Source organism: Dipodomys merriami, unplaced genomic scaffold (assembly GCF_024711535.1).
Source record: "Dipodomys merriami isolate MVZ:Mamm:240054 unplaced genomic scaffold, mDipMer1.0.p SCAF_13, whole genome shotgun sequence".
In the NCBI taxonomy this organism is placed as follows: domain Eukaryota; kingdom Metazoa; phylum Chordata; class Mammalia; order Rodentia; family Heteromyidae; genus Dipodomys; species Dipodomys merriami.
This window is the reverse complement of record NW_027202604.1, coordinates 42,430,268-42,444,841: the sequence shown is the minus strand read 5'-3', so window position 1 is coordinate 42,444,841 and position 14,574 is coordinate 42,430,268. Positions and strand designations below refer to the sequence as shown.

General features: G+C 43.3%; 1 protein-coding gene across 9 annotated transcripts in view; it reads right to left on the bottom strand.

Annotated features, from left to right (window-relative positions):
- Nucleotides 1-14,574, bottom strand: part of LOC138824885 (uncharacterized) — a 59,031-nt gene that overhangs the window by 18,233 nt on the left and 26,224 nt on the right. For all 9 annotated transcript variants that reach the window (XM_070019325.1, XM_070019318.1, XM_070019322.1 and 6 more), the window contains 4 exons: nucleotides 13,832-13,919; nucleotides 8,488-8,609; nucleotides 4,185-4,325; nucleotides 2,556-2,740 (listed from right to left, as the gene is read on the bottom strand). In XM_070019325.1, coding sequence (XP_069875426.1) covers nucleotides 2,556-2,740; nucleotides 4,185-4,325; nucleotides 8,488-8,609; nucleotides 13,832-13,919 — 536 coding nt within the window. The remainder of the gene's footprint in view (nucleotides 1-2,555; nucleotides 2,741-4,184; nucleotides 4,326-8,487; nucleotides 8,610-13,831; nucleotides 13,920-14,574) is intronic.

Sequence of the window (14,574 nt, the reverse complement as noted above, 5' to 3'; positions counted from 1 at the left end):
GAGGAAGCAGAGGCAGAAGGTGGAAAGGTATGCATGCTTCAAGCTTGGGGCAAAGACTTTGTAATCAACCACGGAGCACACAAGTCTGCAGTCAGGGTGTCCAGGTGACTCAATGCATGTTTATAAAGGAAAGCCATCATCAGGGGGGTGCTCTTGCAAAGTACATATGGAAATATGTACAGTAATGTTCATGGAGTCATGGAAGGTGAAGAAATATGGAAACCAATCACATGTATACTTCAGGCAAGAGGACAGAATGCAACAGAATTTTTTTGGGGGGTCCAGTCATGGGGTCTGAACTCTGAGCTGGGCACTGTCCCTCAGCTCTTCAGCTCAAGGCTAGCGCTCTAGCGCCACTTCCAGCTTTTTTTTCTGCTTATGTAGTACTGAGGAATCGAACCCAGGGCCTCATGCATGCGAGGCAAGCACTCTACCACTGAGCCAACTTCCCAGCCCGCAACAGAATTTTTTTTTAAAAAATGAGGTACAGTTGCCATGTGAGCATGGATGAATCCCACAGGATACACTATGAAATATCAACTAAATGCACAAAAAGTAGTAATAAAGGAATGGAGAAATGCATGAGACATACAAAAATAAACAGCAAAAGCAAAGGCTTCTTTTTCAGCAATTGATCATGTGTAACTACAGTCAGGTTATTTTATTTTATTTTTTTTTTGGGGGGGTCCGGTCGTGGGGCCTGAACTCTGGGCCTGGGCGCTGTCCCTCAGCTCTTCAGCTCAAGGTTAGCGCTCTACCACTTGAGCCACAGCGCCACTTCCGGCCTTTTTGTTTTGTTTTGTTTTTGCTTATGTGGTGCTGAGGAATCGAACCCAGGGCCTCTGGCATGCAAGGCAAGCACTCTACCACTGAGCCACCTTCCCAGCCCAGTCAGGTTATTTTAAATAAGGGCAGAGATTGAGATTTTTTTGTACCAGTTGTGGGTCTTGAGCTTTGGGCTTGGACACTGTACACTTTTTTTTCTTGAGGCTAGTGCTCTACCACTTAAGTCACAGCTCCACTTCTGGCTTTTTGGTAATTAATTCAAGATAACAGTGTCATAGACTTTCCTGCTTCAGCTGGCTTTGAACCACAACCCTCAAATTTCAGCTAGGATTACAGACATGAGACATCAGCACCTGGCTAACAGATATTTCTTTTTAAGGTTCCCCTGGCTGGGTGCCAGTGGCTCACTCCTGAAATCCTAGCTAGTCAGAAGAGTTATATGTCCTTATCATGAAAAAATATTTCTGCAGCTTGAGGACAATGGACATCTACCCACATGATAAAATGGCATACACACATTGAGCCAATGTTAATGTCTTGACTTTAATATTTTGCTGTCATTATGTAACAAATAGGCACTGGAGAAAATTGGAGGAGACATGGGTCTTGCTATGAATCTTTGCAACTTCCTATGAATTTACATTTCAATATGAAAAAGTATAATGAATCTGTATGGATATATTCATATTAAAACACATAAATAGTTTCAGAAGACAAAAGGAAGGTTCTACAGGCTTTGAGAAAAATAAAAAAGAGCATGTGTGTGTGTGTGTGTGTGTGTGTGTGTGTGTGTGTGTGTGTGTGTATACACACACAGAATATACCAGAATATGAACAATGCTTTTAAAACTGAAAGAAAATGATTTCTTTTTTTTTTTTTTTTTTTTTTGTCGGTCGTGGGGCTTGAACTCTGGGCCTGGGCGCTGTCCCTCAGCTCTTCAGCTCAAGGCGAGCGCTCTACCACTTGAGCTACAGCGCCACTTCTGGTTTTCTGGTGGTTTTATTGGAGATAGGAGTCTCACGGTCTTTCCTGCCTGGGCTGGCTTTGAACCGCGATCCTCAGATCTCAGCCTCCTGAGTAGCTAGGATTACAGGCGTGAGCCACCAGCGCCCGGCAGAAAATGATTTCTTAAGGAAACAATTTTTAACCTGTAGTTCTATAATCAGCCAAAATATCACCAAGTGTGAGGGTGGAAAAAAGATATTTTCAGACATATAAATAAAGAGGGCAGGCTGGGTGGCAAAGCGCTTGCCTAGCAAGTGCAACGTCCTGGGTTCGATCCCCAGTACCAAAAAAGAAAAGACAAAAAAAATACAGTTAAAAAACAAAAAATAAATAAATAAATAAATAAGAGGGCTGGGGGGAGTATCACATTGACTTTTTCTCAAGAAGTTACTGGAGGATGTGCTCCAACAAGACCAGAATAAACCAAGAGGAACACAGAGCCCAGTACACAAACCCAATCAAGACAAGATCAATCAGCTGCAGCACTAAACCTGTCAGTTCACAAGTGACCACCTGGATGGCTGTTGTTTTAACAGAGGAGCCGCAATTTTCTGAAGAGAAGTTAGTAACCAAGAACCTGTGTTGTGGTGAGGAACCTCAAATTTTGTGGCTCCTAGCCTCAGGAGTTTAATCTCTTTCATGTCTTCCTGTGGAATCCTGAGTGTCAGAATTCTCCTCAGTGACCTTTCTCACAGAGCCACTGGAAGGTTTAGAGAGGAAATGCAGAAAGAGCATGTCACCCAGGGGTCCTGTTTGGTCTTACCTCTAGATCATTCACAGGCACAGGCTGTGAAGGAAGGCAGGAGGCACACTTGATCTTTATGGTCAGGGGGTTTAGATCCTGCTTTTGCTCCTCTGTCATGATAGGAACTTCTGTTTTTAAACTCAAAAAGCAATCTAAAATGTTGGCAGACTTCTCACTGCCACGACTTACGACAGTGTAACATCCTGGGAAGAAATGCAGTGTTAGCCCTTGCTCTGGACAGCCACAGATCAGAGGGCACGCACTCCATGGTGAGAGGCGATTTAAGACTTCCAGCTTAGACTGTACCACCCACCACAGTAGAGCAATTAGAACTTAAATTAATTCATATTCAATGCAGTTTACAGTGCAGTTTTAATCAAGACATTCACAGATTATGACCCTCAGCTGTCATCTGTGTTTGCACATAGGTTTATCTTTCCAGCCTCCTTGCTGAAGTCCCAGGACCCAGCACTGGCCAGTCCCTTGTCCTGGAGGGCAGGCACCACTCCCATCAGCCATCACTCGGTTCTGCTGTGTGCAAGGCCCCCTGCAAAGTCGTTTACACGCATCACCCTTAAAATAATACTCTGGAACTGGGTGCCAGTGGTTCATGCCTAGAACCCTAGCTATTGAGGAGGCTGAGATCTGAGGATCATAGTTATGAGCCAGTCAGGGTCAGGCAAATCTAAAAGACTATCATACCTAACTAACCAAAACTGGAGGTGTGACTCAAGTGGCAGAGCACCAGCCAGGAGCACAGAAAGCTGTGCAATGAGATGGATTAGGCTTTGACCCAGGAGAGTCTCAGGAGGTTCTAGCTCAACGACCAGAATCCACACCTCTCCAGAGGGTGGCCAATCCTACCTACCAGTTAATAGTCCAAATGAGCTTTGAAATTGTTTTCTCTAAAATGAGGCTTTTGCGCGCGCGCACAAGCACGCGTGCACACCCACACCCACACAACCCTTCTTTGAGCAAAAAACCCCACATAATTTTACAAAAAATATTCACCTTTCATATAGTAAAAATCTTACTGATTACAAAAATGGAAAAAAAACAGCCAATAAATTGTGATTAAATGTAAGCAAAAGAATCTAATCCTTATTTTCCATTGACCTGAATTGCCTTGGGTAAGTTATTAACCTCTCTGTGTATGACAATGAAAAGCTCTGCTCACAACTTCACCCCCACAGGGTGGGAGTTTCTCATGAGAAGAAATAATCTCACATATGTGACAGGTACCTAATGCTCAGAAAAACGTTTCTCTTTGCTCATTACTTTTACTACAGACTTCCTGAAACCTTGTAGTTAAGTGCGCACTAGAAACATCTTATTTAGAAACTTACTTACTTATTTAGAACTTACATTCTAATGTAAATTTCTTTGGATTTTAGAATCAAACAGACCTGAGCTCAAAACCTCACTTTGCACTCATTAGCTATGAGATCCTGGGCAATGTACTTAACTTCTTGGGGCCTCTGTTTCTTCCTCTGTCCTTTGGAGACAGTTCCCCCACATATCTGAAGGGACAGTGAGGGTGAAGGGAGGTGGGAACACAGCAGGGGTTGGTGGCCAGGAGCATCCCATGTGAGAATATCTAGTCTCATGTGGCAAGACAGGCAGAACTGCAGGGAATGTGTTAGCTACCAGCAAGGAGCGGCATCACTGCCAGCTGGAGAGAGAAGGTGCTCTGCTCCCAGGCCTCCGGCAATTTAGCGTCTATGTCATCTTCTGTTCGAGATTTCTTCCCTTTCTGTGGGTATTTCTTCTTCCACTCTGAATCTTTTCCTTTCAAAAGGAAAGAAAGGAAATAAATTTTAACAGAAGTTCATCAGGCTACAATCCATGAAGTTCTACAGACAACCAGAAGCCTAGACTGGCAGGGGCTGCTGCTTATCCCCAGCAACTACAAGTGGTGCACAGAAGTGATTCACAGACCAAGTTCCAGCTACACGTGGACGTTTGGAGACTGTATCCTCATCACAGACACCACCTGCAAATGAGCAGGCAGGGCTAGGCTCACCCCGATGAGGTGCACTATTCAAAGGCAGCTCAGCCACGGGCTGGCAGTTCAGGCTTTGAGTCCTATCCCCCAAAGAGAGTGTGTCAGGACTTACTCACTCTGATCCTCAGCTACCTAATCTGTCAAATGGGAGCTGCAGCACTCACTTTCCCTAGTGTTGAGAAGATAAAATGTGTAAAGACATACAAACACTCAGTGCAGCACCAAGCTCAGCTCAAGAAGAAAAGACATGAGCCATTGGTTCAATAACATAGAAGCCAATGGAACAGACTAGAAAGTCTAAGGCACACAGAGGAGAACTGAACAAATGTCAGAGGTGGCATGTCAAGTCAATGGGCACACATAGACTCACAAGCAAACCACAGGGGCTGTCCACTGAAGTTGATTCCACCTATGAAATGAATTCCAGACTAAAGAAAGAAAACAGGAAATCACAGACAAATGTCTAAAAAACTGTACTGACATCTAAACAACGAGGATTTCTCAGGGCTGGGAAGGTGGCTCAGTAGTATAGTGCTTGCCTTGCATGCCTGAGGCCCTGGGTTCGATTCCTCAGCACCACATAAGCAAAAAGAAAAAAGCCGGAAGTGGCGCTGTGGCTCAAGTGGTAGAGCACTAGCCTTGAGCTGAAGAGCTGAGGGACAGCAGCGCCCAGGCCCAGAGTTCAGGCCCCACCACTGGCAAAAAAAAAAAAAAACAAACGAGGATTTCTCAGACATTAGCCAAAGCACAAACCAAGGAGGAAGAGTTAAATAATGTGTTCAGAGCAAGACATCCTATGTCAAGTGATAGGCCACAGACCCGCATCTGGAAGAGTTACACATAACATGCCATTTAATGACCCCTAAGGTATAAAATTAAAGCATGAAGCTCAATAAGATAAGCTTTTACATTTTTTAATTATAAAGGTGATGTGTAGCGGGGTTACAGTTACATAAGTCATGTAAAGAGTACATTTCTTTCTGGACAATGTCATCCCTTTCCTTGCTCCTTTCCATTTTTCTCTCCAATCTCCACCCATAACTTGTATAGTGCATGTTCAACACAGCATCCAGTACCACTGCTGCATTTGTTCACCCTTTGTCCCTCTACTTCTGTCCTTCCCTTGCCTTCCAAAGACAGATAAACAGACAAACAAGACAAAAAGAAAAAACAAAAATAGCAACAAGGAAAAAACACTCTTGCTTCCATTTCCTGGAGTTCAATAAATACTTTATATGATCAGATGCACATGGGATTGCTCCTTTGTGTTCCTCTCCTATGAGTATCTTCCTTTGGTCTCACTGTATATGAATGCCTACAGACCTGTAGAATTTATCATGTCCCAGTGTATTTTAGATAGAGCTTCCACAGATGAGAGAAAATGTGCCATCTGTCTCTCTGATCTTGGCTTACCTAACATGATTTGGTCTAGGTCCATCCATTTCACTTCAAATGACATATTATTCTTTCTAATGGCTGTGTAAAATTGTATTGTGTATAGGTACCAGATTTTGAATCCACTCATTTATTGTAGAACATCTGGGCTGTGTGCATATCTTGGCATTTGGGAATAGTGCAGCCGTGAACACTGTCTTTGCAGTTTCCCGGGTCATCACCTAGAAGCGATATGGCTGGGTCATAGGGAAAATCTATGTTTAGTTTTCTAAGGAACTTCCTGACCATTGTTCAAATCAATAAGGTAAGTTTTAAAACCAACAGAAAAATAAGGTGAAGTAAATAAAAAGCAAGCTGCAGGAAGGCACATAGATCATCAGACTGTCTCTATCCCTTATAAAACAAAAGTCAGTGCATTCTTGTTTGCTTGTAAGAAGGGTGTTCATCGACTTTGATGTCAGGAAAGGGCATGCTCCTCCAAGGAAAAGATAGAATATCTCTAATATCTTCTTTTCTTTAAGAAAGGAAAAAAGAGCTGTCTATAATCCTAACTATTCAGGAGGCTGAGATCTTAGAATCATGGTTGAAAGCCAGCTCTGGTAGGAAAGTTTGTGAGATTCCAATTAACCACCAAAAAGCCTGGAAGTGGAGCTGTGGCTCAGGTGGTAGAGCATTAGCCTTGAGCATAATCACTGAGTAACAGTGCCTAGGCCCTAAGTTCAAACCCCACAATCAACAAAAGAAAAAGAAAAAAAAAAGCAACTGGGGAAATGCAGAAAAATTCAGCACCTAAGCTTTGTGTACATAGTTGTTTTATTTCTCTAGAAATTTTCCTTTATTCCAAAATAAAAAGTATTTGAAAAAAATTTCATTAAAATACTTAACACATGTTCTGTGTGTGTGTGTCAGTCCTGGGACTTGAACTCAGGGCCTGGGGACTGTCCCTGAGCTTTTATGCTCATGGATACTTAGCTCAACCACTTGAGCCACAGCTACACTTCTGGCTTTTTGGTAGTTAATTGGAGATCAAAATCTCACAGTTTCTTGCCTGAGCTGACTTTGAGCTGCAATCCTGAGATCTCAGCCTCCTAAGGAACTGGAATTACAGATGTGAGCCACCAGTGCCCAGCCTTAAAGCATTTTTTTTTATTTTTTTATTTTTTTGTCAGTTGTGGGGCTTGAACTCTGGGCTTGGGTGCTGTCCTTGCACTCTTCAGCTCTACCGCTTGAGCCACAGCACCACTTCCCATTTACTGGTGGTTTATTGGAGATAAGAGTCTCACAGGCTTTCCTGCCCGGGCTGGCTTTGAACCACTATCCTCAGATCTCAGCCTCCTGAGAAACTAGGATTACAGGCGTGAGCCACCGGCGCCCGGCTTAAAGCACATTTTTAAAGGAATGGTGTTGTTTAATCTGGAAAGAAGAGACTCGAAGGAGTTGATAGGTGTTCTGACGTGAAAGTATAGACTTGTCTTCAAAGACCTTAAACATGGGAATCCAGCAGACAGCCAACTCACAGCCACTTCCCTACGTGAAGGCCCATTTCAAAGCATGCCTGGTACCCACATGGCTCTACAAGTTTCCACCTCCTATTAGAGACCACTACTGAAAAACTGATAAGGGGAATCTAGACCAAGATCAAGGAGGACTCTTGTTGCCCCAGCGTCTGTCACTAAGATTACATGCTTCTGCAGGAACAGGCCCCACCTGTGAGATGCTCTTCATGCCGCAAAGGAAGCAAGACATTTCTTGTCATTCTGGGAGTCTTTCCCTAACTCCAACCAACCACGTACCTGCCCCTGCCACATCAGCTATTACATACAGTGGCAACTGTTCACCTGAAACTTTCCAGTAGACTTCAAAGATTTTCATGTCCATAGGCATAACATTATAGATGAGACACCCAGCAGCGCTGGTGGGGTGGAGTTGGGAGAGGAATGTGTATATTATAGTAGCTACCATTTTAGTCAGATGCCAAAAAATCATATTGGAGTATCCTGAATTTTAATAGGCTTTCTTTTCTTTTTTTTTGGGGGGGGGTGTCCAGTCGTGGGGCCTGAACTCTGGGCCTGGGCGCTGTCCCTCAGCTCTTCAACTCAAGGCTAGTGCTCTACCACTTGAGCCACAGTGCCACTTCCAACTTTTTTCTTTTTGCGTATGTGGTGCTGAGGAATTGAACCCAGGGCCTCATGCATGCAAGGCAAGCACTCTACCACTGAGCCACCTTCCCAGCCCCGAATTTTAAAAGATTTTTCCAAATTTACACTATGAAATTTCAAGGCGTCACATAGTAAGAACCTGCTAAAGAAGAAAAAAAGGGGAAGAGGAGGAAAAGAAGAAAGAAATGTGGGGGGGAGAAAATTCAAAATCCCAACCTGGGAACTAAAAGTATAGCTCAAGTGGGAGAGCACCAGCCTTGAGTAGCAAAAGCTGGGCAAGAGTGTGAATCCCTGAGTTCAAGGCCACTCATAGCACACACACACACACACACACACACACACACACACACACACACACACACACACACACACACACCTCATTGTAACTTACTTGGAGACTTATGTTTTTCTGATACGTTTGTTAAGCTACTTAATGATGTTCTCTCAATTAATTCCTTAATATCCAACATGGCAGTTCCTGCCAAAGAAGCTGTTGTTCTTGAAGTACTTCGTCTAGAAAATCCAGAGAGAAAAGTTAAGGGACACAAAATGTGCAGGGGCCAGATGTACGAATCTATTTTCTGCACAAAATTACAGCAGATTTTTTTTTTTTTTTTGGGTCCGGTCGTGGGGCCTGAACTTTGGGCCTGGGCACTGTCCCTCAGCTCTTCAACTCAAGGCTAGTGCTCTACCACTTGAGCCACAGCACCACTTCCGGCTTTTTCTTTTTGCTTATGTGGTGCTGAGGAATCGAACCCAGGGCCTCATACCTGCAAGGCAAGTGCTCTACCACTGAGCCACCTTCCTAGCCCCTGGCAGATTTTTTAAAATGTGATCATGGTCCTCTTACCCAGTGATTCTCAAGTTAAATATACAGAGGAACATCTGGCACTCCTGACAAATAAAATGTGTACTTCACAAACCTGAGGAAGCCTGAAATTCCCCAGATGATGACAAGGCAGTCTGCAGACCACATGACACCTTCAAGGGACAAACCAATAGGAAATTTCACGGAAAATAACATGCTGTGTGTTTTTTTTTTAATGTATCAAAAAGTATAAGAGATCTAGAAATTCACTTACTGGAATTATCCATGTCATGTATAGGAAAAAATTAACTGTATTAATGGAACTAAAAGGAAGGTCTAATTAAGTGTAAGGATTTGTCATTATCATGGACAGAGAAACCTGACAACAAAATGAATGTCAAGCCAGGCACTGGTGGCTCATGCCTGTAATCCTAGCTACTCAGGAAGCTGAGATCTGAGGATTGTGGTTCAAAGTCAGCCCAGGCAGGAAAGTCTGTGAAACTCTTTTTTTTTTTTTTTTGGTCAGTCGTGGGGCTTGAACTCTGGGCCTCAGCACTGTCCCTCAGCTCTTCAGCTCAAGGCAAGCACTCTACCACTTGAACCACTTCCGGTTTTCTAGTGGTTTATTGGAGATAAGAGTCTCACAGACTTTCCTGCCAGGGCTGGCTCTGAACTGAGATCCTCAGATATCAGCCTCCTGAGTAGCTAGGATTACAGGCATGAGCCTCGGGCGCCCAGCTGTGAAACTCTTATCTTCAATAAACCACCAGAAAACCATAAGTGATACTGTGGCTCAAGTGGTAAAACACTTGCCTTAAGCTGAAGAGCTCAGGGACAGCACCCAGGCCCAGAGTTTAAGCCCCATGACTGACAAAAAAAAAAAATTTAATGTCAATTCTGCCCAAATTAACCTATACATTCAATGCAAAAACCATTTTTGTGAGAGGTTACAGCAAGAAGGATGTAAAGTATCTCCATTTTGGCTCTGTGAATGAGAACAATCTTGTCAAAGAGGAAACTAGATTCTAAAGAAAGAGGAAGGGAGCAAGAAACCACAAGGGAGGTGAAGGGACACAGAAAGCTACAAAGCAACTACCCCAGTGGGAGAAAAGCAACAAGGAGAGCTGAGCCAGTATCTGGCTCCCTGAGTGTGAGAAGAGAAATGGAGGACTGAAACAGAAGGCAAAATTAGATGGTCTGCCAACAGACTGTGAACTCTAGCTAGCCCTGGTTCTAGTACTGGGATTTGTGAGTCAGCAACTATCTGATCTAAGCCCTAGCCTTGGTAAAGAAAGGCATTCTGTGTCTCCTAGTTTCCCAGAGAACAAAGAGAAGTCACCATCTTGAGAGAAAAACTGTGGGGCTCTTCTGAGCCCCCTGGAGACTCTGCTACTAGGCAAACTCAGCTCAATGATACAGTACAATGTGCCATAAGATTCAGGTGTAAGTCTCTCATAAGAGGTAGTCGAGGAGAGGAGTGTCTGACAGGACTCCACAGAGAGTCTGGCAGGAAGGGACAGTCTTGGGAAGCCTGGCTATGTTAGGTAGTAAAAGAGGCATGGGTCTGGTAGCTATTGTTTTTACCCATAAAGAACTGTAATGGAAACTCATCTGGCTGGAGGCCACCATTACAGGCAGCTAAGACTCCAAAACACAACTGGTCCAGAGGTTAGCAGTGAAAAACCTAGGAACCTTCTGGACGCAGAGCTGTGGCACCCCACAACTACACAGACAGACACACACACCACCCAGGAGAGATCCGCACAGCCTGAGGTCAGGGCATCATGGTCCTCTGAGAAGTACCACTGTGCAGAGCCTGCTCCTTGCTTGTACACTGACTCTGAGGAAGACAGAGCCCTTACACCCAAATCTAAAGAAAATGATTTCCCTGCAGAGAGGTACACACACACACACACACACACACACACACACACACAAACACACACACACACACACACACACACACACACACGAATGATAGAAAATTCATACTTTTATATAAGACTTTGTTGCTCTTTTGATTAAATTTTGTATTTGTTTAACTATATGGATTTCTTCGTAAATAGCTGAGACAGGCCATTTACTTTTTAGTGTAGGGCACTTACCTGCTGCCATTTTTGTTGTTGTTGTTGTTGTTGTCGTGGGGCTTGAACTCTGGGCCTGGGCACTGTACCTCAGCTCTTCAGCTCAAGGCTAGCGCTCTACCACTTGAGCCACAGTGCCACTTTGGCTTTTTCTGCTTATGTGGTGCTGAGGAATTGAACCCAGGGCCTCATGTATGCAAGGCAAGCACTCTACCACTGAGCCACCTTCCCAGCCCCAAGTGCTTTTTATCTTGTAATTCAACAAACAGAAAGAATAAGCATAGAATAATTTATCTATGTAGCCATGTCACTGTGAATAACAATTCCTTGCATATTTAACCATTTTAATTCCCGTTTGATATTTACTTCTCTGTTGCTACACAAAACCGATCAAAGGAAAGTAAGCTTGTTTTACAAGCTGTATGCCTAAAAGCAGGTACTACTATTTATTTTACTGGCTTTTTTAAGTGATTCACTTTTGTAAGAGTCAGATGGCATTATGTTTGTTGTACAATGCCATATTGGTATATGACATAACAAGAAACAGTATTATATGACATATTTATAAATACTGTAAAGAAAATATTGTGTTTCATGCATTTAGAAACTGGTTGTTTAAATTCTCCCAACTGGGTTGACCTTTTTGCAGACACCTGTCCATACATTATGGTGAGCCTTACCAGCACAGACTAAATGTAATGTGGAAGTCTATTTCTAAATTCTGTTCCTTTGGAAGCAATTGCCAGGTCATCATAATTCTGACTTTCCTCCAGTAATGTTAACTTTTAAAATTAATTTTCAGTAAAGAAAATTTTAACTTAAAAAAAAAAAAAGCGGTACAGCCAGGCACCAGTGGCTCATGCCTGTAATCCTAGCTACCAGAGAGGCTGAGATCTGAGGACTGTGGTTTAAAACCAGCCCCACCAGAAAACCGGAAGTGGCACTGTGGCTCAAGTGGTAGAACACTAGCCTTGAGCTGAAGAGCTGAGGGACAGCGCCCAGGCTCTGAGTTCAAGCCCTACAAGAAGAAAAAAGTCCTCTGCATGTTACCTATTGGTAACTTATGAAAATATATGATAACTATACTAAACATTAAATGTCATTATCAAACTGCTAAAATGAAATTCTAATGTTTACCATTTACTGGGACAGGCCATCTCATGCACTGAACTTCCTTCATGGGAAATACATCTATTGTTAAGCATTTCTGTTGTGTTGACCATTTTAAATTGACATGTGATATGGACTTTTTTTTCCAGTCAGTCATGGAGCTTGAACTCTGGGCCTGGGCACTGTCCCTCAGCTCTTCAGCTCAAGGTGAGTGCTCTACCACTTGAGCTACAGCGCCACTTCTGGTTTTCTAGTGGTTTATTGGAGATAAGAGTCTCACGGACTTTCCTACCTTGGCTGGCTTTGAACTGTGATCCTCAGATCTCAGCCTCCTAAGTAGCTAGGATTATAGGCATGAGCCACTGGCGCCTGGCTTGACATGTGATGTGGTATGTATGTGCCTATTATGTGAAAAGGAATCACAAAATACATGTGTAATAACTTTCCAACCTTTCAGGATTCAGTTATATACAGATGAAGTACTTCATTATTTTTAAATAGTCATTATAGAAATCAAACGAGATAAATCAAATGAGACAATAAAAGTACAATGGGGCCCGGCACTGGTGGCTCACGCCTGTAATCCTAGCTATTCAGGAGGCTGAGATCTGAGGATCATGGTTCAAAGTCAGCCCAGGCAGGAAAAGTCTGTGAGACTCTTTTTTATTTTTTATTTTTTTTAATTGTGAAAATACTGTACAGAGGAGTTACAATTACATGGGCAAGATAATGAGTACATTTCTTATCAAGCATTGTTGCCTCCTCCTTTGTTTCCACTTCCCATCCCTTCCCATCTCCCCCCACCCCATTCTCCCCTCTGTGAGACTATTAACTCCAGTAAACCACTCAGAAAACCACAAGTGGAGCTGTGACTCAAGTGGTAGAGTGCTTGTCTTGAGCTGAAGAGCTGAGTGACAGGATCCAGGCCCAGAGTTCAAACCCCACAGACAAAAAAAAAAGTGCAATGGCCGGGGCGCTGGTGGCTCACGCCTGTAATCCTAGCTACTCAGGAGGCTGAGATCTGAGGATCTCGGTTCAAAGCCAGCCCGGGCAGGAGAAACCGTGAGACTCCTGTCTCCAATAAACCACCAGAAAACCGGAAGTGGCGCTGTAGCTCAAGTGGTAGAGTGCTCGCCTTGAGCTGAAGAGCTGAGGGACAGCGCTCAGGCCCAAAGCCCCATGACCGACCAAAAAAAAAAAAAAGTGCAATAGGGGTAGGGTAAGCTGGAGAAAACAAAGGAGGGGTAATGATGTTTGACAAGAATTGTGCTCATTTCCTTACTTATGTAACTGTAAAACCCTCTGGGGGCAGGGGGATGAGAAGGGATGGGAAGGGGAAACAAAGGAGGAGGCAACAATGCTTGATAAAAAATATACTTATTACCTTGCCCATGTAATTGTAATCCCTCTGGTATGGTATTTTCACAATAAAAATTTTTAAAAACCCTCTGTACACCACTTTTATAATAAAATTAAATTTAAAAGTACAATGCCTGACACATACATGCAAATATAAGCTTCCCTTTCTCTCCCTATTCCTTTCATTTGCTTGGATTCAACTTAGCCAGAAGTGCTAAAATTAAAATAATAATAATAATGAAAAGAAGAGGAGGAAGAGGAGGAGGAAGAGGAGGAGGAGGCGGAGGAGGAGGAGGAGGAGGAAGTAGTACATGACTCAGAGTAGGACCAATACAAGAGTTCCCATCTCCCCTAATGACATGGTCCATCCTTACCGAAATGGAGAAAGATCATCCATTTTGAGTGACTTTTCATATTCTTCACTGTTCTTAGAAGAAATTTCAAGGTCTGTTTGGTGGGAACCTGGTAATATTAGCAGATGTCACCACATCTCTTCTTCCATGCTAGTTCTCTAAGAAAGGAGGCTCCTTACACATTTCTAATACATCTCTGTGGCAGAAAGCCTGGCACACATTCAGTAACAATGATTTCAAAGGATCGTTAACAATAACTAAGTGGATGAATATATACAGACCAGACTGATTCTGTTGGACAAATGGGAGCAAGCATAGTCTTGCGTGACTTTATTTATTACCTATGGAATTGTCCACTTTAGCACTTTTACATGGTTAGGCAAATTGCAATCCCATCTACAGATGAAAGATGATCATGTCAAATGTACTGTCATAGAAAGTTCTTTTTTTTTGGGGGGGGCCGGTCATGGGGCCTGAACTGTGGGCCTGAGAGCGCTGTCCCTCAGCTCTTCAGCTCAAGGCTAGTGCTCTACCACTGAGCCACAGCGCCACTTCTGGCTTTTTTCTTTTTGCTTATGTGGTGCTAAGGAATCGAACCCAGGGCCTCAGGCATGCAAGGCAAGCGCTCTACCACTGAGCCAACTTCCCAGCCCTGTCATAGAAAGTTCTTAAGCAGAGAGGAAAGTACTTGTGATGACACATTAATAATCTCAGTATACAGAAATACTGAATGCATCCAGGATAACCTAGTATTTTAAAAAAAG